Genomic DNA, 24940 nt, shown 5'->3' with positions numbered 1-24940 from the left:
CTCTGGGAAGCACTTCTTCATGGCCTGGAAGACTTATCTGCATGGATCTGGGGACAGCAAAGGCTGCAGCAAGCTTTCTTGGGTCTAGGGATGTTGAAATGGAAGGCTCTGAAGGCTCTTCTTATCCAGGGTTTGGTATATGATGGTTCTTGCATTTGGGAGGGGGAATTCAGACCTGAGAAGCTAAGCAGGGCTTGAGACAGTTCGGCTGTTAGGAGAAGAATATAGGGGGCTGGAGAGATAGCATAGAGGTAAGGCATTTGCCTTGCATGCAGAGGGACGGTGGTTCGAATCCCGGCATCCCATATGGTCCCCTGAGACTGCCAGGAGCGATCTGAGCATAGAGCCAGGAGTAACCCCTGAGTGCTGCCGGGTGTGGCCCCCCCACCAAAAAAAGGGAGATGAATATAGAGAATGCCTAGCACTTGATGGGCAGGTGTGAAGGGCAAGGAGAACATGTGAAAGCTCACCTTCCTGCCAAGGGCAGTGAGATTGGCATGGCTGAGCCCTTCTCTGTGTCCCTTATGGTGCTGGACACATATGGTTTTCATCTCATGCCGGTTTACTTGTGCCTCATTTCTAGCTGCGGATGGCTACTTAGACTGCTCAGTAGAGCCAACATTAGCAAGCAAGGCTCCCCAATGTCAACGTGCACACCTCCCACAACTGTTGCAGCCTCATTGGGGAGAGAGCAGAGGGTGCATGGTGGCAGCCCTCTGTTTTCTTGAGTGTCTGGCTTTCTCTAAAAGGCAGAGTTGCTATGCCTACTGCTAACCAGTGTTTAATTTGTAGCTTGCAGATGGGCTGTCGGGCGCAATCCACACTAACACAGCATCACCTTCATCCAGTCCTCATGTATGTATCATTTCCCTATTTGTGGGTTCCTTGGTTTCCTTTGGGGGTTAGGGTGATGGTCAGGGAATTAGGAAGGGAAAAGAGGTGGAGGGACTGGGAAATAAAAGGTAGCATTTCCCAGCATAAAATAGACCTTTTCCTTTGCCCCAGGCAGTGATAGAGGAGTGAGGAGAGTCTCAGAAATATAAGGGAATTAGCTTGGTGCATGTTTGATTTGCTTTAATTCCTTTACCTGCATGTGGTGGGACTTGGAGAGAAGAGGAGGGGTGGCAGGGTGGGGGCTTTATGAGTCAATGAAAATCAGGAAATCTCTGGATTAGATTCTGGCTGGGGAACATGGGACACAAGACGCCTCTGTGTTCAGTGGAGGTGGACTTACTCTGCCCTTTTTAGACACATGGAATGGGCATGTTTGAGGGATATGACTATGTTCCCAAGTTGAGTTGTTGCTAACCCTGCAAAAATCCTCTGTCTACCCAGGCTGATGCCTAGGGTACCATTTTAGATGGTGAAGGACTGTGTAGTTGGAGAACATGACTTTGGTATTTAGTCCTCGACATCATGCAGGGATTCCAATGCTGAGGGCTGAGGGGAACCCCTGACTGGCTTGGTGAGGGGCGTGAGAAAGAACTTCTGCCTAAAGTGAAGCTGTATTCATGTGCATAGGGGAGGTAATCGCTCATTGCAGTCCATTGTTTAGTTGCCAAAAATTTCATTATGGGCTTCTAGGGGATGCAATATAGATTCTTAGTTTTTCATTTATCTGTTGTTGAAAATAGAGAAAATAAAAAGAAAATTCAGGGAAGGGCCAGAGCAATAGTATAGCAGGGAGGGTGTTTGCCTTCATGCAGCTGACCCAGGTTTGTTTCCTGGCACCCTGAGCTCAGTATAGAGCCAGAAGTAAGCCCTAAATATAGCCAGGTGTGCCCCCCTCAAATTTAGGCAGACATTTTAAAACACTGGTTTTCCTAATAGACTTGATAAGTTCTTTAAAGATTTTGATATGCCTCAAGTTTTAGCTCTCCTGTTCAGTTATTTATTCCTTACAATGTTGAAATAATATTGTATTTTAAAATCATCTCCTTTTTTGTTTGTTTGTTTGTTTGTTTGTTTGTTTGGTCATACCCAGTGGCACTCAGGAATTACTCCTGACTCTGCACTAATGAATCACTCCTGGTAGGCTTGGGGGATCATATAGCTGTGTGCAAGGCACACGGCTGTGCTATCACTCCATCCCCATCTTTGATTTTCTTTCACATAAAAGTGTTATGTGAATGTATTCCCAAGGCTTTGAATTCTCTAAAAGTGGCTTAATGTTGTTTCTTTATATGAACATCTATCATAAAGTTTTAAGTAACAGCGATGAGTATTTTCTGAATTTCCATTGTTGTCTTATTTTGTCACATGGACGAGTTATTTTGGTTTACTTTAGCTTTATATAGTTTCAGCCCACTAAGGAACTAAACCTGTTTCTCAATATTTTGTAATGTTTTTGCTGTTAAAATGGGACTTTTTCATCTTATTTTGTCTAACTATTGTTGCTAAAATAATAGTATTTTTGTGTATTTACCTTGAATCTACTTTATTAGTCCTCAGAATTGTGAATCAGTTCTATTGGGTTTTTCAGGTAGGTAAGTTTGTTTCCTTAAAATAATAATAAACACATTGCTTTCTATTAGTTATACCATATTTTACCCAAATAACATTTGATAATTGAGATGCTAGAGAGTAAACTCACTTTATCACTTAATCTAATGAGACTGACATTCATGTCATATCAGTTTCATAGGAATTACCATAATGATGGATAATTTCATATAGATATTCTTGATTTTATCAAGCTTATCTTTCATTTTGTTATTTATTTTGGTTTTGGGGCTACATCTGGTTGTGCTTAAGGCTTACTCCTTTCTCTGTGCTCAGGGATCACTCATGAGGGTTGCTCAGGGAACCATATGGGGTGTTGGAGATTGACCTAAATCAGGGCGCATGCCAGACAAAAGCCCTACTTGCTGTATTATTTGTTCTGACCCCATAATTAGTTCTTAAAAATTAGTAGCTTAAAAAGTTAGGTTTGGAAGTTTAATTTTATTCAGTGTCTTTTGGCTTTTATCAAGACAATTGTTTTGTTTCGATTGTCCTGTTAAGATATAATTGTTATGCATTCCAAGAGAATGCATGAATTGGGGGCCGGAGAGATAGCATGGAGGAGGGCGTTTGCCTTGCATGCAGAAGAATGGTTCAAATCCCAGAATCCCATATGGTCCCTGAGCCTGCCAGGAGCGATTTCTGAGCATAGAACCATGAGTAACCCCTGAGCACTGCCGGGTATGACCCCCCCCCAAATAAGAGAATACATGAATTGATCACAGCATTATTATTCACTGCAATTGAAATTTACTTATTTCGTGTAATCAGGACAGGTAATTAACTGACTAATTGAAAATCCTGATTGAATAGACTAGCTAAATATACATATATGCATACTAAGTATGTACATACTAAAATATACATACGTGCACATACGTTTTTGTGTTTAACTAGGTCCATGTCTCTTCATTTGCAACTGTTTAACATGTGTTAACGGTTCTTTTTTGGGGTGGGTGGGTCATACCTAGCAGCGTTCAGGGGTTACTCCTGGCTCTGTGCTCAGAAGTTGCTCTTGGCAGGCTCAGGGGACCCTATGGGATGCCAGGATTCTAACCGGGGTCTGTCCTGTGTTGGCAATGTGCAAGGTAAATGCCTTACGCTGTGCTTTCGCTCCAGCCCCTAAAGGCTCTTTTAATATCTGCCAATTGAATGTCATGTCATTCTTCTGGTATAAACTTACACAAAATGAACGATCTATTCTTCCTTTAGGTGAATTGAAGTTTGATAAAAATGATAGTGATAGTTGCAAGAATGGAGTTTTCTTAAAGTTTAAGATTCAAGCTCTCTGCTCCTGTCTCGTCTTTGTCATGCCATTCATACTAATTCCTATCTTTAAAAAAATCAGCATCATTAAATTATTTTCATAGATAAACGCTTTATTTTTATATATTTAAATATTTATTTATGTATTTTTCCTATACCTCTCAGTGCTTAGGAGTAATTCCTAGTTCTGTGCTCAGAAATCATTCCTGGCAGGCTTGGGGCTCCATATGGGATGCCAGGGTTCCAACTTAGGTTGGCTGTGCGCAAGGCAAGTGCCTACCCACTATGCTATCACTCTGACCCCAAAATGCTTTCTTTTTAAACTCAATATTTATATATCTTCAAATGATAATGCTTTTTATGCAATTACCACATTAGTATTCCTGATATAAACAGTTTTCCTTTCTTATTTTGCCTTTTGGGTCACATTCAGCAATGTTTCTGGCTCACTGAGGTGCAAGGCAAGCACCTTCCTCACTGTGCTAATCTCTCTGGCACCTCCTTGGCATAAACAGTTGGGAATAAATATTGGCATACATCAAACTCACCTTCTCGAGCTGTGACAGACAAGCCCAGGAACTGAAGGCTTTTGGCTGGCCCCAGGCCCCTCATTACTCCATTAGGGTTAGCAGACAGAATGGAAAATGTTGGGTTTTGCTGTTTAAAAGGGTGGCTGTAAAGAGACCTTCTAGTACATACTCACAAGTTAGATTTGCTATTATCTATTTAGGATTTTTGCATCCTTTAATATTAGTATTATTCTTTGTTTAAATTCCCCTTTAAATGAGTTTTAATGTTAATAGTATTAGTTTCATAAAATATGTTTTGAATATATTTGTATTTCACATACCATATCTGTAATATTTTTTTTTTTTTGTCCAAGAGGTTGGGCCACACGTGGCTGTGCTCAGGGGCTACTCCTGGCTCTGTGCTCAGAAATTGCTCCTGGCAGACTCAAGGGACCATATCGGTTCCGGGTCTTCAAGGCAAACACCCCACCGCTGTGCTATTGCTCCAGTTACTTATCTGTAACATTTTTGTTTGTTTTTGACTCACACTCAGTGATGCTCAGGTGTTAATTCCTGGTTCTGCAGTCAGGGATCACTCCTGGTTGGGCTCAAGGGACCATATAGGGTGCTGGGGCTGAAACCTGGGTTGGTGGATGCAAAGCAGATGTTCTACCCTCTTTACCAGCCCCTCAATGTCTGTACTCATGAACAGTCGCTTGGACCTGAGAACTAATGTTGAAAGATTGGTCATTACATTGAAGCCAGTCTATAAATCCAAATTATGTAACTCTGGAAGGACATGAGATAAAGATTTTAATAGTCTTGGTTATGTATAAAATGTGGGATAATGTTAATCATTACAAATTAAAAATAAGACTAACAGTCCTATAATAAAAAAGGTGATAGCCAAGTGAATTCTATTTATGGCTTACCTGATAAATTGGATACACAGCATCTTTTTATGAAGATGATATTATTTGTAAGAGTCCTGAAGGAGAATTTTTAGGAATGCATCTCCTGTAATTGCATAGCTGCATATACATAGGCCTCTTTCATAGAATAGGCCCAGCATCTTTGTGGGGAAGGAATTCTTTGATCACATTCACTAAAAAGTCACTTTGATTGCTCAGACATTTTCTGTTAATAACAATAATTATCACTTATTTTAGTCTTTGTTTTGTATGCTTGTATTATTTTCATTTTTATTAGGCTTAATAGCATATATGTATATTATAGCTGTTTGCTTTTCAAGAAACTAGATCCTTAAAAATTTGTTCAAGTTTGTTTCTTTTACTCTTCAGTTCCAGATTTCTAAGCTCTTTCTCTGAAATTTATAGTATTTATAGTATTGGAGTCGCTATCACTTCATCTCTATGTAGAAAGTTTTAAAGAAAATATTTGTTTATACTTTCTACTAAATATTTTAAGTTTTATTTATTTTTTTCATTTTTTCCTTTTTTTTAAAGTTTTATTTTTGATACGTAAGATACATATGCCCTTCCCACTAGAATGGAGAGGTAAGGGTGTGTGTGTGTGTGTGTGTGTGTGAGTGTGTGTGTGTACAAGTGTAATGAGATTTATTTTACATTTTTCCCATATAGATAACCAGTAAATGTATATAGTCATAGAAGGAGTCTCCTTTCTTAGTGATATAGAATGACAGTGCTGTCATGTGTTTGATTCCATCTATGCTTCCTGTTCTGTTCCCTTAGCCCTTATCTTTTGTTGACTATAACTTCCGTGTCCTGTTTATTAGTAAAAGAAAGATGTCACCTTTTTCATGTTCAGGAGTTTTATTGCTATTTTTGTCCTTTGTTCCACCCCCCCCCCAAATCCAACCTGTTAACTTGTGGTTGAGTAATAGTGAATTTCTGGGTCAATATGGAAAGAGCAAACAGACTATAACTTCCTTGTCCTGTTTATTAGTAAAAGAAAGATGTCACCTTTTTCATGTTCAGGAGTGTTATTGCTATTTTTGTCCTTTGTTCCATCCCTCCCCCAAATCCAACCTGTTAACTTGTGGTTGAGTAATAGTGACTTTCTGGGTCAATATGGGAAGAGAAGACATTTTATAATGTATTTTAGTCCTGAAACACATATCTCTTTATTTAGTTATTAATGTCTTTCAATCAGCTATTATGATTTTTCTATAAAAATGACTGAGTTATGATGCTTGTCTTATGTGTGGTCAATGCCAATTTGATTTCCTAGTATCACAAATGGTACCCCAAGTACCTCCTGGAGTGACCACTGGACACAGAGCAAGAAATAAACTCTGAACACCACTGGGTATTACCCAAATCTTCCCTCCCCCATCCACAAAATGGAAAAAAAAAAACCTCTCTCTGGTTTAATTTTTATTAGATTTAATTTTCCATCTATACTTTATTGTGCTTTTTATTTTTATTTGCATTGCCATAATTAATTTTTGTTTTTGGACCATACCTGGTAGCCTCAGGCATTACTTCTGGGTCTGTGTTCCTAAATCTCTTCTGACAGGGCTCTTGGGGACTATGTAATGGGGCCAGGGATGGAACCCAGTCTGGCTATATGCAAGGCAAACACCCTGCCTGCTGTACCCTCTCTCCAGCCCCTCATGTATTTACCTTAATTTATTTTTGTTTTGAGCACACCTGGTTATTCTCAGGAATTACTCCTGACTTTGTACTCAGGAATTACTCCTGGTGGTGCTTAGGGAACCATATGTGATGACAGGGAACCAACTAGCATTGACTTTGTTCAAGGCAAGCACCCTATCTGTCTTAGGCTCTGTCTCAGTCAGGGATCAAACATGGCTCAGCTGATGCAAGGCAAATGCCCTACTCATTATACTATTAATCCAGCCCAGAGGTGAAGTACTTTGATAAAGTATTTTTAAATGCACAGACAAAAACAGACTCTCCTGCATGCATGATAAGTGATATTTTACCAGTACATTTCTGGAGTAAAATTTGCAAATATTGATTTAGGCAATTTTCACCAAATTTATATAGCTTGAAGTGTCTTCAGGTTCTGATTTCTAGATTTTCTAGAATACATGTGTATTCTTCTTCTAGTCTCTGGATAAATGACAGGAGATTGACATCTCTTGCCTGAATGTTTGGTAGATTCATTTATAAAACTGTCTAGACTTTGTATTCTTCTTGGGAATATTTTAAACTACAGATGTAATTTATAAAATTGTTTATAGGACCTTTGAGAGTTTCTTTTTCTATGTGAGTCATTTTTGGTCATTTATATTTTATAGGAAGTTATCCATTTCTTTCTAAAAATTATTGCCCTTATATTTTCATAAAACCCTCATACTTATAAAAATTTATTCTCCATCTATATGTAACATCTCTTATTTCTAAGGTTATGTTGAAATATTTGTCATTTATTTTTAGTTTTTTCAAAGAACAAGTTTTTAGTCCTCTAGATCTTTTGTTCTTTCCTTGTTTTCTAGTTTATTAATTTATTTCGTTATTATTTTTTCCTTAATTTTGGGAGGCTTATTATAGTATCATACCAGGGATCATTCCTGGCTCGGTGCTCAGGATCACTCCAGGCAGTTCTCAGGGGACCATATGGGATGCTGGGGATTGAACTCAAGCCAGCTATGAGCAAGGGAAATGTGCTACCTGCTGTCCTATAACACTGGCCTTGAACTTTCATTCTTGCCTTTTAAATGTTTTAGTGAGTTTACAGTGCTGTGGACCAATTGCAGAAATCACCTCCTTGGGTTATCTTTTTCTGTATTTTTATTTTCAAATTTTTGAGCCCTTATGTTTTAGATGAGTCTCTTGTAAATAGCAAATAACATGGAATCTAATTTTTTTTTTAAAAAGAAAAGTGTCCTGACCATATTTTTTTGTTAATTAGAGAGATGGACAGTCTACTATTTTAATATTAAGTGTGCCTATTTGTATAATATATTTGGATTCATTTCTCCCATTCTATTTTATTGCTCTATTAGTCTTGGCATTTTCTTTATTTTTTTAAAATCATTTTTGTTGATTTTTTGATTGCAAGGTTCCAGTCTCACTTTGTACATTTATTTTTCTCTTTTCACTATCAAAACTACACATTGGATTTGTTCTTTTAGAGATTACTTTAGAAATGTGAATGTGCATTTTTTTTAATTATAGAAGTCTAAACTTAAGTGGTCTTATGACCATTTCCAGAAAATTATAAGGGACTTAGATTAATTATAATTACTTACCAATTTAAAACCTTTGGGTCGAATCAATGTTTTAATCACACCTATAAAAATGACATTTATTTTTATTTTATTGTGGCCAAAGTAAATTACAAATCTTGCACAGTGATGAAAATGACATTTTAAATGTATATTGGGGCCAGAGAGATAGCATAGGGATTAGGGCATTTGCCTTGCATGTGACAGGCTGATCTAATGCAGGCTGGATACCCAGAGCCATAATGGCCCCCTCTGCATAAGCCAGTGGTGCTCTCTGAGCACAGAGCCAGGAGTAAGCACTGAGCACAGCCAGACATGGCACCAAAATAAATCAAAAGACAAAACTAATCTAAAGAAATATTATTTTAAATATTTTTTTACCTGTCCCCAAATTTACTGTCCTTCTCACCTCTCCACATATCTGGTTTCTTCCTATTCCTATTCCTCAAGCTTCAGGAATTTCTCTATTTAAGATCATTTATTTGTAAATTTTTCCATTTTTAAATTAAATTTTCTGAAAATAGTTTAACTCTTGTTTTGAAAAATACTAGATCATGGATAAAATAAATAAAATAAAATAAAATATAAAATATATAAATATATAATATATATTATATAAATATGTATTTTATTATATAAATATATATAAAATATAAATATTAAAAAAATAAAAATATCATGGATACTTATTTTCTATTAGTATGTTCAAGATATTAAATCTGGGGCTTCCACTATGCAATTCTCTTTCTAAATTGGAGAACAAATATTTTTTTTAATTTTTTTAAATAATATTTTTTATTTAAACACCTTGGTTACAAACATGATTGTGGTTGTGTTTCATATACCCTTCACCAGTGCAACATTCCCACCACCAATGTCCCAAATCTCCCTCCTCCTCACCCGCCCCCACCTGTACTCTAGACAGGCTTTCTATTTCCCTCATACATTCAAATATTTTTATTTAATTAGTTTTATATAATTCTCAACGTTTATCTATTTAAATATTACTCATTTCCAATTCTCTCTGTTAGTTCCTTCTGGACCGTTCTTGAGATATTTGATGGACTGTCTCTATTCTCTTATCATTTAAGCTTCCTTTCCACCTCCCTCCCTCCCATTCACCCTCCCTCCATCTCACCCTTCCTTCCTTTGTTCCTTCCTTCCTTTTTCTCTCCCTCCCTTCCTCCTTCTCTTTCTTTCTTTCTTTCTTTCTTTCTTTCTTTCTTTCTTTCTTTCTTTCTTTCTTTCTTTCTTTCTTTCTTTCTTTCTTTCTTTCTTTCTTTCTTTCTTTCTTTCTTTCTTTCTTTCTTTCTTTCTTTCTTTCTTTCTTTCTTTCTTTCTTTCTTTCTTTCTTTCCTTTCTTTCTTTCCTTTCTTTCTTTCTTTCTTTCTTTCTTTCTTTCTTTCTTTCTTTCTTTCTTTCTTTCTTTCTTTCTTTCTTTCTTTCTTTCTTTCTTTCTTTCTTTCTTTCTTTCTTTCTTTCTTTCTTTCTTTCTTTCTTTCTTTCTTTCTTTCTTTCTTTCTTTCTTTCTTTCTTCTCTTTCTTTCCTTCCTTCCTCTCTCCCTTCTTCCCTTCCTCCCTCCCTCCCTCCCTCCTTCCTTCCTTCCTTTCTTCTTTCTTTCTTTCTTTCTTCCTTCCGTCCTTCCTTTCTTTCTTTCTTTCTTTCTTTCTTTCTTTCTTTCTTTCTTTCTTTCTTTCTTTCTTTCTTTCTTTCTTTCTTTCTTTCTTTCTTTCTTTCTTTCTTTCTTTCTTTCTTTCTTTCTTTCTTTCTTTCTTTCTTTCTTTCTTTCTTTCTTTCTCTTTCATTCTCTTTTATGCAATGTATTTTTTATTGAAACTTATTAGAAAAATGTGAGGAAAGAGGAAAGTATGCATTTAAGAGGAAAAAAAGGCTTCTCCAGAGTGAAATTGGGCAAAGAAACATTGAGACAAGCAAGTGAGATACATATTCAAGAGAAAACATGGACTTGAAGAGAAAGATTAAACTTTCTTTTATAGTCTAGTTTCTTTGAGTTATACTCTTATTTTCTTACTATTTCACTAGGTATTTGGTTTCTAATTGTGATCTAGTCACAGCTATTGAAGTTTTAGTCTTAAATATTTTGGGGGGCCAGAGATATATCACAGCAGTAGGGAATTTGCCTTTGTGAAACCAACCCAGGACAGACATGGGTTCGATTCCAGCATCACGTATGATTCCCCAAGCCTGCCAGGAGTGATTTCTGAGCACAGAGCCAGGAGTAACCACTGTATGATGCTGGGTGTGGCCCCAAAACAAAGAAACAAAAAAACCTAAACTTTTTGGTTACTATAAGATAGCCCCCCTTATGCTTGCTTAGTTTTGAAATTATTCCTGTCCCTTTGCAAATTTTTTACTGACTTTCAGTTTTTGGAGCAGCATTTCCTCCTCACCCCTGGAAATACTAATTCTGACAATTCTGCTTTCTGTTATCCTAGCAGGTCTGATCTGCAGTTGGTGCTTCTAGCTGACTCTTGTTCATGGTGTCTTGTTTCTTATGTGTTTAGCTAGCTATTTTTGATTGTGAACTCATGTTCCTTGGAACTTTATCTGAGAATTTGTTGAGGCCTGGATAAAAGTCCCATTCTTCCAGAGAGGATATGTGTTTACTTCTACCAGATGCCTGGAGACACTACAAACCCAGATTCACTAAAACTAAATGTTTGGCTTGGGTTTTTGGGCTCTAAAGTTAGTTTGCATTTTGGCTTCTTGTTTTTCTAGTTTTTTGCTTTCTCATTTGTCCCCGTGTATTTTCTTTACATTCCTATCAATTCCATCAAATTCATTTAAAATGGATTTGAAGATATCTGTTCATTTAGGTGTTATTACATGGAAGGCTTCTCTGGTTATCTAGATTGTCATTTTTTCTAGGAGTCAGCATCTTTATTACAGTGGTAAATTGACTGTCAGGTTTGTCTTCACACCCCATAGACTTCCTGCAGACTCTCTGCTCTAACTTCTATGTGTGGTGTCCACTTAGGGCTTCCCATGAGTGCAAATTGCCTGTCACCTCTTGAGCGTAGGGAGTCGCTTGTTATACAAACATTTTGCATCTTTTCTTTTGAACCTTAATTTCTTTCTGTCTGTCCTTACAAAGTCCTTGCTGGCCAAATATTAGGAGGCTCAGTTGACTTCTAGTCATTGTGCCGTGTTTGTAAACTTTCCCATCTTATTTCTTTCCTGTGTCCTCTTGTGCCTCCCTGCTGCAGTATTGGCCGGTCCTCTAGTCTGGTGCTCTGGTGCCCACCTTATATGATTTCTACTTGTACCCCCTGGAATATCCTGGAGAGCCATAGAGGCTCAATTGGCCTCTGGTTGAGAAATGCTGCCTTAGCGCCTTAGTGTCTCTGTCTCATCTCAAACGCATGTGAAAGGCATGTGAAGGACAGTGGAAAATTGCTAGAATTTTACTGTCTTAATTCAGGATCTGGTATGGCAGGAAAAGACAGGAAGAAAGAAACTGGTAGATATTTCTGTTGCACTGCTGTTTGTTTCATGTGGTTTGACAATCAGGCGGGCTAGGGAGGTCTGTACTCACAGCAGCAGACGCCTAGGGAAGCCTTTCTTTTTGAAAGGAGATTCAACTCTTTCCCAATAGGCTCATCACGGCGATATTCATTAGGGAAGTTTCTACGTTCTGACCAGGGAGTTAATCAACCTGATGTGTTCAGACTTCTCTTGGGTCACTTTTCTTTTTTTTTTTTTTTTTGTTCTATGTATTATGTACTATTTTATTTTATTTTATTTATTTTTTTTTATGCATAATTTTTTTTTATTTAAACACCTTGATTACATACATGATTGTGTTTGGGTTTCAGTCATAAAAGGAACACCACCCATCACCAGTGCAACATTCCCATCACCCAAGTCCCAAATCTCCCTCCTCCCCACCCAACCCCCGCCTGTACCCTAAACAGGCTCTACATTTCCCTCATACATTCTCAATATTAGGACAGTTCAAAATGTAGTTATTTCTCTAACTAAACTCATCACTCTTTGTGGTGAGCTTCCTGAGGTGAGCTGGAACTTCCAGCTCTTTTCTCTTTTGTGTCTGAAAATTATTATTACAAGGGTGTCTTTCATTTTTCTTAAAACCCATAGATGAGTGAGACCATTCTGCGTTTTTCTCTCTCTCTCTGACTTATTTCACTCAGCATAGTAGATTCCATGTACATCCATGTATAGGAAAATTTCATGACTTCATCTTTCCTGACAGCTGCATAATATTCCATTGTGTATATGTACCACAGTTTCTTTAGCCATTCGTCTGTTGAAGGGCATCTTGGTTGTTTCCAGAGTCTTGCTATGGTAAATAGAGCTGCAATGAATATAGGTGTAAGGAAGGGGTTTTTGTATTGTATTTTTGTGTTCCTAGGGTATATTCCTAGGAGTGGTATAGCTGGATCGTATGGGAGCTCGATTTCCAGTTTTTGGAGGAATCTCCATATCGCTTTCCATAAAGGTTGAACTAGACTGCATTCCCACCAGCAGTGGATAAGAGTTCCTTTCTCTCCACATCCCCGCCAACACTGTTGATTCTCATTCTTTGTGATGTGTGCCATTCTCTGGGGTGTGAGGTGGTATCTCATCGTTGTTTTGATTTGCATCTCCCTGATGATTAGTGATGTGGAACATTTTTTCATGTGTCTTTTGGCCATGTGTATTTCTTCTTTGTCAAAGTGTCTGTTCATTTCTTCTCCCCATTTTTTGATGGGGTTAGATGTTTTTTTCTTGTAAAGTTCTGTCAGTGCCTTGTATATTTTGGAGATTAACCCCTTATCTGATGGGTATTGGGTGAATAGTTTCTCCCACTCAGTGGGGGGCTCTTGTATCCTGGGCACTATTTCCTTTGAGGTGCAGAAGCTTCTCAGCTTAATATATTCCCATCTGTTAATCTCTGCTTTCACTTGCTTGGAGAGTGCAGTTTCCTCCTTGAAGATGCCTGTAATGTCCTGGAGTGTTTTGCCTATGTGCTGTTCTATATATCTTATGGTTTTGGGGCTGATATCGAGGTCTTTAATCCATTTGGATTTTACCTTTGTACATGATGTTAGCTGGGGGTCTAAGTTTAATTTTTTGCAAGTGGCTATCCAATTGTGCCAACACCACTTGTTGAAGAGGCTTTCCCTGCTCCATTTAGGATTTCCTGCTCCTTTATCAAAAATTAGATGGTTGTATCTCTGGGAAACATTTTCTGAGTATTCAAGCCTATTCCACTGATCTGAGGACCTATCCTTATTCCAATACCATGCTGTTTTGATAACTGTTGCTTTGTAGTACAGTTTAAAGTTGGGAAAAGTAATTCCTCCCATATTCTTTTTCCCAATGATTGCTTTAGCTATTCGAGGGTGTTTATTGTTCCAAATGAATTTCAAAAGTGTCTGATCCACTTCTTTGAAGAATGTCATGGGTATCTTTAGAGGGATGGCATTAAATCTGTATAATGCCTTGGGGAGTATTGACATTTTGATGATGTTAATCCTGCCAATCCATGAGCAGGGTATGCGTTTCCATTTCCGTGTGTCCTCTCTTATTTCTTGGAGCAGAGTTTTATAGTTTTCTTTGTATAGGTCCTTCACATATTTAGTCAAGTTGATTCCAAGATATTTGAGTTTGTGTGGCACTATTGTGAATGGGGTTGTTTTCTTAATGTCCATTTCATCCTTATTACTATTGGTATATAGAAAGGCCATTGATTTTTGTGTGTTAATTTTGTAGCCTGCCACCTTGCTATATGAGTCTATTGTTTCTAGAAGCTTTTTGATAGAGTCTTTAGGGTTTTCTAAGTAGAGTATCATGTCATCTGCAAACAGTGAGAGCTTGACTTCTTCCTTTCCTATCTGGATTCCCTTGATATCCTTTTTTTGCCTAATCGCTATAGCAAGTACTTCCAGTGCTATGTTGAATAGGAGTGGTGAGAGAGGACAGCCTTGTCTTGTGCCAGAAGTTAGAGGGAAGGCTTTCAGTTTTTCTCCATTGAGGATAATATTTGCCACTGGCTTGTGGTAGATGGCCTTCACTATATTGAGAAAGGTTCCCTCCATTCCCATCTTGCTGAGAGTTTTGATCAAGAATGGGTGTTGGACCTTATCAAATGCTTTCTCTGCATCTATTGATATGATCATGTGGTTTTTATTTTTCTTGTTATTGATGTTGTGTATTATGTTGATAGATTTACGGATGTTAAACCATCCTTGCATTCCTGGGATGAAACCTACTTGATCGTAGTGGATGATCTTCTTAACGAGGCATTGAATCCTATTTGCCAGGATTTTGTTGAGGATCTTTGCATCTGCATTCATCAGTGATATTGGTCTGTAATTTTCTTTTTTTGGTAGCGTCTCTGTCTGGTTTAGGTATCAAGGTGATGTTGGCTTCATAAAAGCTATTTGGAAGTGTTTCTGTTTGTTCAATTTCATGAAAGAGTCTTGCCAAGATTGGCAGTAGTTCCTCTTGGAAAGTTTGATAGAATTCATTAGTGAATCCATCTGGACCTGGGCTTTTGTTTTTCGGCAGACATTTGATTACTGTTTTAATTTCATCAATGGTGATGGGGGTGTTTAGATATGCTACATCCTCTTCCTTCAACCGTGGAAGATTATAAGAGTCCAAGAATTTATCCATTTCTTCCAGGTTCTCATTTTTAGTGGCGTAGAGTTTTTCAAAGTAGTTTCTGATTACCCTTTGAATCTCTGTCATATCAGTAGTGATCTCTCCTTTTTCATTCCTGATACGAGTTATCAAGTTTCTCTCTCTCTCTTTCTTTGTTAGGTTTGCCAGTGGTCTATCAATCTTGTTTATTTTTTCAAAGAACCAACTTCTGCTTTCGTTGATCTTTCGGATTGTTTTTTGAGTTTCCACTTTGTTGATTTCTGCTCTGAGCTTTGTTATTTCCTTCTGTCTTCCTATTCTTGGGTCCTTTTGTTGAGCATTTTCTAGTTCTATTAGCTGTGTCATTAAGCTACTCAGGTAAGCTCCTTCTTCCTTCCTGATGTGTGCTTGCAAAGCTATAAATTTTCCTCTCAGTACTGCTTTTGCTGTGTCCCATAAGTTCTGAGAGTTTGTGTCTTTATTGTCATTTGTTTCCAGGAACCTTTTTATTTCCTCCTTGATTTCATCTCGGACCCATTGGTTATTGAGCATGAGGCTGTTTAACTTCCAGGTGTTAAAGTGTTTCTTCTGAGTGCCTTTGGAGTTCACAAATAATTTCAGAGCCTTGTGGTCAGCGAAGGTAGTCTGCAAAATTTCTATCCTCTTGATCTTATGGAGGTATGTTTTATGTGCCAGCATGTAGTCTATCCTGGAGAATGTCCCATGTACATTGGAGAAGAATGTGTATCCAGGTTTCTGGGGATGGAGTGTCCTATATATATCCACTAGGCCTCTTTCTTCCATTTCTCTCCTCAGGTCTAGTATATTCTTGTTGGGTTTCAGTCTGGTTGACCTGTCCAGTGTTGACAAAGCCGTGTTAAGGTCCCCCACAATTATTGTGTTGTTGTTGATATTATTTTTCAGATTTGTCAACAGTTGTATTAAATATTTTGCTGGCCCCTCATTCGGTGCATATATGTTTAGGAGAGTGAATTCTTCCTGCTCTACGTACCCCTTGATTAATATAAAATGTCCGTCTTTGTCCCTTACTACCTTCCTGAGTATAAAGTTTGCATTATCTGATATTAGTATGGCCACTCCAGCTTTTTTATGGGTGTTGTTTGCTTGGATGATTTTTCTCCAGCCTTTTATTTTGAGTCTATGTTTGTTCTGACTATTCAGGTGCGTTTCTTGTAGGCAGCAGAAGGTTGGATTGAGTTTTTTGATCCATTTAGCCACTCTGTGTCTCTGAACTGGTGCATTTAGTCCATTGACGTTGAGAGAAAGAATTGTCCTGGGATTTAACGCCATCTTTATTTCAAAATTTGGTGTGTCTTTTGGGTAGTCTTGTCTTAGATTAGGTCTTTCAGTTTTTCTCTTAAGACTGGTTTTGTGTCTGTGAAGTTTCTGAGCTGTTTTTTGTCTGTGAAACCATGTATTCTTCCATCAAACCGGAAAGTGAGTTTTGCTGGGTATAGTATTCTGGGTGAAGCATTCATTTCATTCAGTCTTGTCACAATATCCCACCACTGCTTTCTGGCATTGAGTGTTTCTGGTGACAGGTCTGCTGTAAATCTCAGGGAAGCTTGCTTGAACATGATTTCCCCTTTTGATCTTGCTGTTTTCAGAATTCTGTCTCTATCTGTGGGATTTGTCATTGTGACTAGGATGTGTCTTGGGGTGGTTTTTCTGGGGTCTCTTTTGGTTGGTACTCTTCGAGCATGCAGGATTTGATCACATATATTCTTTAGCTCTGGAAGTTTCTCTTTAATGATGTTCTTGACCGTTGATTCTTCCTGGAAATTTTCTTCCTGGGTCTCTGGGACTCCAATGATTCTTAAGTTGTTTCTGTTGATCTTATCATAGACTTCTATTTTCGTCTGTTCCCATTCTTTGACTAATTTTTCCATTGTCTGCTCATTTGCTTTAAGTTTTTTGTCCAATCTCTCCTGCTGTATGGAATTGTTATGTATCTCATCTTCCACAGCACCAAGTCTATTCTCAGCTTCTGATACCCTGTCCCAGAGCTTATCCATTTTGTCATTCACTTCGTTTACTGACTTTTTCAGTCCTGTTAGTTGACATGTTATTTCAGTTTGGAGTTTTGTCATTTCTGCCTTCATATTTTCTTGGTTCTTATTAGTGTTCTGTTCAACTCGATCCATGGTTTCTTGGAGTCTGTTGAGCACCTTCCATATTGCTAGTCTAAAGTCCTTATCTGAGAGGTTGATTAGTTGTTCAGTCATTATCTGGTCCTCAGAATTGTCATCTTCATTCTCTATGTCTGATGCTGGCCTGCGTTGTTTCCCCATTGTCACACTTGTATTGTGGGTTTTTCTACGTGTTGTGGTGGTATTCATTGTCTATATGATGTAGGCATCACACTCCTCTGGCTCCTCCCTTTCTGGATGGGCTGACTTGCCTCTAAGGGAGGGGAGTCCTCCGTGGATGAAGCCTCACACTGGGTCAAATCTTAGGCCTGAGCATGCAACAGAGAAGACAGTCCAGAGAGAAATGTTTGCTTCTGTGATATAGCGCCGTTCTTAGTGTGATTTTTCCTTCTTGTTGCAATGGAGTTCTTTCCTTAGAAAGAGTGCACGGCCGCGTAGCGAAGTGGAGCTAAGTGCCTTCTGGAGCCTCTTTTCAGCCCACTCTAAGGAGGTTTACGCAACAGGATAGCAGAGAGACACACACAGGCAGCACTCACAGTTTTTCACAGTCAGGTCCCACTGGTCAGGCGTAGTTTTCACTCGCTCGCTGGGCAGCTTCAGAATGCTGTATTTTTGGGGTTCACTTCCCAGGACTCTGAGGAGAGTCACTGGCTCACTGGGTAGCTTCCGAATGTAGTTTCTTTGGGGTTCGCTTCCCAGGGCTCTGAGGAGAGCTTCCAGAGTTCAGGAAAGACAGAGAAGGGTAGGACAGGGCTCGCTTCCGGTGCTCAGTTTCCTCAGAAGAAGCACAGCCGGGTGGAGACTCTGCAGGTAGAGCAATCAGCACTCTGCCTGGAGACCCCCACATCCAGCCATTTCTTACTCACTCACTGGCTCGCTGTGTAGCTCCCAAATGTAGTTTCTTCGGGGTTCGCTTCCCAGGGCTCTGAGGAGAGCTTCCAGAGTTCAGGAAAGACAGAGAAGAGTAGGACAGGGCTCCCTTCAGGTGCTCAGTTTCTCGTTCGCTGGGTAGCTTCCAAATGTAGTTTCTTTGGGGTTCGCTTCCCAGGGCTCTGAGGAGAGCTTCCAGAGTTCAGGAAAGACAGAGAAGGGTAGGACAGGGCTCCCTTCTGGTGCTCAGTTCCTCAGAAGAAGCACAGCCCGGTGGAGATTCTGCAGGTAGAGCAGTCAGCACTCTGCCTGGAAACCCCCACCTGCAGCCATTTCTCACTCACTCACTGGCTCGCTGGGTAGCTCCCGAATGTAGTTTCTTTGGAGTTAGCTTCCCAGGGCTCTGAGGAGAGCTTCCAGAGTTCAGGAAAGACAGAGAAGGGTAGGACAGGGCTCCCTTCCGGTGCTCAGTTCCTCAGAAGGAGCACAGCCCGGTGGAGATTCTGCAGGTAGAGCAGTCAGCACTCTGCCTGGAAACCCCCACCTGCAGCCATTTCTCACTCACTCCGGGTCACTTTTCTTATGGCCTACTCACATGGTTCAAATCTCTAATTCAGAGGGGTGGAGAGATAATACAGAGGATAGTTCACTTGCACAGGATGGACTCACGATCACTTCCCAGCACCTCATATGGTCTCCAGGAGTTCCAACTGGAGTGATTCCTGAGTTCAAAGCCAGGAGTAAGCCCCGAGAACCACTAGGTATGGCCCTCCCCCCAAAACCAAACAAAACTCAAAAGAACCCACAAATCTCTAAGCCAGGGTTTATGAAATTGTAGCAAAAGGTAATTCTGTAGGGAATATACCCTTGGATTGTGGTCCAGCCTATGATCTCTGTAGGCTCAGCAATTGAGAAGCCAAGTTGTGAATAGTGATGAGCGAGGAGTCAGAAAGGGAAGTGTTCTGCCACAGGTAGGCAGTGGAGCTGAGCAGGATAGACGGGCATGCTCATCTTTGGATGAAGGGCTGTTGAGATAGCCCAGGAGGTAGGGTGCTTGCTTTATGTGAAACTGACCCTAGTTTGATCCCTGGCACCACACATTTCCTTTTGACACTGAGCCAGGAGTAAGCCCTGAGTGTGGCACCAAAGCAAAGTAGTAAGGACAGTTAGAATTCTTTCTACTGCCTACACTCAATAAGATCCTCTAATCTCATGTTTTCAGGACTGGCTATATCCTTTTTTAGTTTGCCTTTTTATGGACTTTTCCTTCCTCCAAGTAATAAGGTAATCCACCCACTGAGCTTACGGTAGTATAGAGGCCACTGCTCTTCTCTGAGGTGATTTTTGCCTCTCCTGGCTCTGAACCACAGATTGATTTCATGGTCTAATTCTCCAAGGGCAGTCATATTTTATTTAATTGTTTTTAATCCGAGCTTTGAGGAAAAGGTCTTCATATAGCTCCCGAGGACTGACAACAATTTACCCCAAGACTTTGAAGCAAAGGTTTTCTTAGCAAAGGAATCAATTACAGGGTGTGGTTCCCCAGTGAGGAAGCATTTCCAGAAGGCATCCGAGGCAGTTTGCCTGAGAACTTCACGGTTGCACCTCTGAACTTGAGAGTCTGAGGGGGTGTGTTTCAATGTTAACTGCAGGAATGGTTTTACCTGAACGTTTGTCTGGAAGGAACGGGCTTGTCAGAAGAGTGCCTCTCTTCTTCAAGTGGGTTTCCTAAGGACAGGAGATCCTGACTTAGCAGGAATTACTGTATGCACTTGACAGTAACGGAACTGTACTTCTTTAAAACGCTCTCGGGTTCAGATGTGTTGCCAGGGGAGCCTGGCCTCCCCCCACTCCCATTAGTTCTGATTAGGGAGGTTTGATGCCTGTCACTGCGTGTAATCTGGACCTGCCTTTGTGAGTCATTCCTTCTCTCATTTTCTCAGAGCAAATACAAATCGCCCATCAAATGACAAGTGAAGGCACAGGGGAGGCAAGGGGAGGGAAATCAGAGCCGAAATCTGTTAGCTATTTGGAATAATTGGTTATTTGCTGTGTTTGCTGGTTGGGAAGCAGAGCACATACTTTACGGTCTCTCCTGTTACGGGGGCTGGAGTCACCCGCCGATATTGGATCCTTGTTGCTGGAGCCCTTGGCTCCGGGCGCCTTTCCCCTGCTTGGCATTCCTGTGGTCTCCTCAGGGGTGCACCCCCTCCTCCCTGGAAGCACACTGCAGGGGGGACAGCCCAGGGTGAAACTTGTCTGGCAAACTCCAGGGCCTCATCAGGGAAGAGGAGGCTCCAGCCCCCTACTACAGCCTGCCAGTTCTCTTCCTAAGAGGCCTGTCCTTGGTCCTTGAGGAACCTGTTAATGCCTCCAGAGAAAAAGGTGCCATCTGTTCCCAGAGGGACATTCTCAGGCTTCTTTGTAAATCTATAGGACAGGAAATGCTCTCGGATGGCTGATTTAATTCCATCTCAGCCCCTATTGACCTGGCCACCGTACTGGCCACTTGCTTGGGTTCCGACAATGCAGAACTTGGTGCAGAGATTACTGGAGAGCCCAGCTCCCTTATACTCTGGGTGACTCTTAATAAGGCTTTTACATTTACTGGGGACATGAATTAGCAGCAAGTTCAAAATGCAAACTATTGGGCTGGAGAGATGTTATAGTGGGGAGGGATTCTCTGAATGCAGAGCCAGGAGCATGTCTTGATATGGCCCCCAAATAAAACAAAAACACAAATACAAACTCTTTGAAAGGTAATGTGATTTTGTGTATGAAAATGTTCACAGATGCTAGAATGCTAGGTGGAGTTTAGTATATAATAAGCATTCCCCCAAATACTTTAGAAACTAAAATTAAAATAACTAAGGTTAGGATCTGTAGTTTGATGAATGCTTCTGCTGCACCCCCAGAAAGGCATTCAAAGATCATTTATTCTCTTAAGCAGATTGTTGGAACTCTGTTTAAGCAAAGTGGTCTATAGGAGCTGAATGAAGGAAAGGTCTGTGTTTGTCCAGGCATGTTGGAATCTTCCCAGATTTGGAGTTAGTGATGCCTCAGTACTTTCTTCAGAGGTTTGGAGACTCTGTGGGCACTTCTTTCATTCAATGTCCTGGATAGTTTCCTTTCCTCTGGGCTTTCTGCCTAGGCTTCAGGAGCCATCTGACTTTAGAGGTATAAGTCAAGAATTCAAGCATCTAGACTAGGCATCTGAGTTTTATAAGGACCCACAATCTGATGTTTCCCACATTTCTCTTTGGACCCCCATCTGGAACAGAACAATAATAAAATTATCATTTCCCGACCCTTTTCTGCACACTAGTTGCTTGATTTTGATAATCTCAGGTGTACTTCCACAGTGGGCCTTTGGGAAGAAACTCAGAATTCTGGTAAAGGTCTTCTCTCCCTTCCCACCTCCCTGGTCTTTCTGGGGGACAAAGTGAACAAAGTGTTGTTCCCTCTGATAGAGAGGGGGGCAACACTGCAGGGAGAGGCAATCAGTTTGGAAAGCCCAGTATTCACTGGGTGGAATGAATTAAAGTGATTTTGTTATGAGTTTGTAGAATTCTGTTGAATTACCAAGTAGCTGGCTATGAGCTTATGCTGGTGTGGTTTTGGGGTATGTAAGAGGTTTATGTGTGTTCATGGGGCAGGTGGTTTGGGGGCAGGAATCTTTACATTTTTTTTGTCTTGCCAATATATAGGTATAAGTGCTTGTATATTACACCCTAGTGTTAATTATGTATGATCAAATCTATCAGCTTTTTAAACTTTGGGGCATTAAGTCAAGCATTAAGGGAAATTTTTTGTTTGCAGATATCAAGCTATGGACAACTGTATTGGGGACCCAACTGATGATGTTGATAATATCAATAAAGGCATTTATCATGGCATTTATCATGACCTATCACAAAGTATCTTCCCAAATGTCAACTCATTCTCACAAATAGCCACAGGATTAGGTTGTTCGGTTATTATAATCTTGGTGATAATGGAATATATACTGAGAAAAATAATCTATAACCCAGTATAGAACATCTACCTCTGAGACAACTCAGACCACAAAGAGGCTGTTTCAAAGTAAAGGATAATGAACTTGATTTTTCAGATGTGCATATATGAGTGACTCAAGGTTTAACATGATAGTCTTGATGTAAATGAATTGGATTGGTGACTGTGATGGGAGTGGTCATTCTGGGAAGAGAACACACTACTCTCCTGTCCCACCCTCTGCCTCCTTCCTCATGCCACAGAAAACAGCCTCCAAATTAGTGATGTCAGTTTGCCCACTAAATGAAAATAGGAGATTAAATGTTCGGAATGTGCCGTGCTGATTTGGGTCTTCGGAGGGATTAGGGTGCCCATTAGACTGGATCAAGCCTAGAGAAGCCTGCCTTTGTTCCATGCCTCTGGTTGCTCAGGGACCAAATGTTGGCTATTAGCTGAAATGGAGAGGCCGCCACTCCATGCCTTGATTCAAACTTACTTTGCTTGACTAGCTGGACAATGAGAGGCCTTGAACTCTGGGTTTTGAGAAATAAAGTTTTCATGGCCAGACTTCTTTCTAAAGCCCAAGATGACACTTCTCAACAATCATGCCTTTTGCGTTTGTTTCTTCCCCTTGCCTAAGTCCAAGGCTGGATTATTAGCTCTGGCAAAATGAGGTCAAGAACACACACTGAGTGAGTACATAGAAGTCCATTTCCCTTTTAGAGTTCTAAAATATGGGATCCCACTAACATGGGGGTGTATCTTTGGCACATTTGCATCAAGACCTAGGAGAGCTGTCCTATTCATAAGGGCCTTGTGCTAACTTATTCTTGGACTTACTGAGAGAGAGCAGAAACAAGTGGGCTTGAAAGAACTCTCTAGAAGTCAGAAGAGTGAAACAGCAGGAGTTGTATTTTCAGATCACGTCAGTGAGTGTATGGAAAATATATTTTCACTTTTTTCATAAGTCAACTTAATCTTTATTTTGAGCTCATATTTTTCTTGATAGAAATATCCTGGGTAGTCTTTCAGTAGTTTAGATTTAGACTTAAGTTAATTTGAGAGTTCTTCACACCTTATCTTTATCTCATGGAAGGTAGTGGAATTATGTCCAGATACATTCAGAAGCTCCAGATAGAGGGTCACCAGTCACTGGTTTTGTATCTTTTTAGGATCTTCAGCCTCCTTTATTTTTTTGAGCACACATCAACAAGACCCTGATCTCCCAGATCTCCCCCAACTAATGCACACTCCTTCTGGTACAAAGCTTGCACTCTATTAGAACACACTGAGTCTTCAAGGAAATTCTGATGACTCCTCACCTATCTGCCATGCCACCATGCCTGTTTCTATCCAGATTCCTATTCCCTAGTTCTGGAAAATGTCTTCAGAGGTGCTGCTGCTTCCCTAATTTCCAGTTATAGAGGGGAATCTTTGGAGCAATGTGTTAGCCACTTTCTCAGAAATCTTTAAATACTCTTAGTTATGGATTCCTTTCCTGTTCTACACTTGTGTTTCCTTTGTGGACAAAATTTCCTTTCATGTTGATAGCTTTTTAAAAGTAATATCTTTATTTAAACACTGCAATTACAAACATGATTGTAGTTGGGTTTCAGTCATAAAAAGAACACCTCCCCCCCTTCACCAGTGCAACATTCTCACCACCAATGCCCCCCCCCCCCATTACCCTTCTCCCCTACCCCTGCCGGTATTCAAGACAGGCATTCTACTTCTCTCACGCATTAACATTGCCATGATAGTTGTCTAGTGTAGTTATTTCTCTAACTGCACTCATCACTCTTTGTGGTAAGTTTCATATTATGAGCCAGTCATGTTGATAAGTTTAATGGTTCTTTATCTCTCTTTGGTAACATCAAAACCAAAAATTCCCTCTGCTCGACTATTTAGGCATTCATATGACCATCAAGTATTTACTGAACTACCAATGAGTGCCAGGTCACATTTTAGATACTGGAGATAAGGTGTTAAAAGAATATAGATTTTCTATAAAGGCCTTTAAACTCACAATGGTTTTAATAAAATTAAAATAAAAAGAATATAGATCTTGAAATTCAGAAGGAAGGATATTCAATAAACACGTTCCTAGGTATTATTAGGATTATTATGGATTGTTAGAGGTGATAGATGCTAAGGATAAAAAGCAAGGAAAGGGGGACAAGGACTAAGAACTTTTGGGAAAGAGTTTTTTGATTTAAAATATGTTGAAGAGTTTGGATAAAACAAATCAAGATTAGCAGGAGATAGAATGGCCTTGGTATATATCAGAAGATTAGTGTTTTGGCTATAGGAAGAGCATTCAGGAGCAAGATTTTAAGGACCTGGAAGCTACATGACTGGAGCAGAATGAGAGAAGGAGAAAGTGGCAGCACAGGAAATCAGAGATGAGAGAGTATGAGAGGCTGCAGCTTCTTCTTGTCTTTAGAATTTTAGCTGCATTCTGAGTGATCTGGTCAACCACTGGAGGTATTTTCACCATAGGGTAACATTTTATGTTGTATGTGGCTTTTGTGTTGTGAATAGATTTGGGGGACAAGTATAATGTAGGGCAGGCAGTATAAAATCTGATCAAATGGGGCTAACAGGATATGTGGGTGTGGGGCAGGAGGAAGAGGAGTTGAAAGGGCCCTAAAGGTTTTGGTTGTCTGCATTTGGAAGGAAGAAATTATGTGTTGTTTATATGAGGAAGACTGTAGAAGGGACAGATGAGTGGGACATGATCAGGATTTAAATTCTGGACATGGAACATTGGAAAAGCATAAGAGGTATCTAGTATAAAACTTCAAATTGGCCCAGAGGAGGCCTCAATGCTAGATACAGCACA

At 39.8% G+C, this 24940-nt stretch overlaps 1 protein-coding gene across 3 annotated transcripts in view; it reads left to right on the top strand.

The window, feature by feature from the left end:
• DYSF (dysferlin) overlaps positions 1-24940 on the top strand; it is a 226636-nt gene that overhangs the window by 157528 nt on the left and 44168 nt on the right. For 2 of the 3 annotated variants that reach the window (XM_049785137.1, XM_049785136.1), the window contains one exon: positions 793-855. The exons of the other annotated variant lie outside the window; for it this stretch is intronic. In XM_049785137.1, the coding sequence (XP_049641094.1) occupies positions 793-855 (63 nt within the window). The remainder of the gene's footprint in view (positions 1-792; positions 856-24940) is intronic. 3 annotated transcript variants of the gene reach the window in all.

This window comes from Suncus etruscus, chromosome 12 (genome assembly GCF_024139225.1).
Source record: "Suncus etruscus isolate mSunEtr1 chromosome 12, mSunEtr1.pri.cur, whole genome shotgun sequence".
Lineage (NCBI taxonomy): Eukaryota > Metazoa > Chordata > Mammalia > Eulipotyphla > Soricidae > Suncus > Suncus etruscus.
The sequence above is the reverse complement of the archived record's forward strand: the minus strand, read 5'-3'. Positions and strand labels throughout refer to the sequence as shown.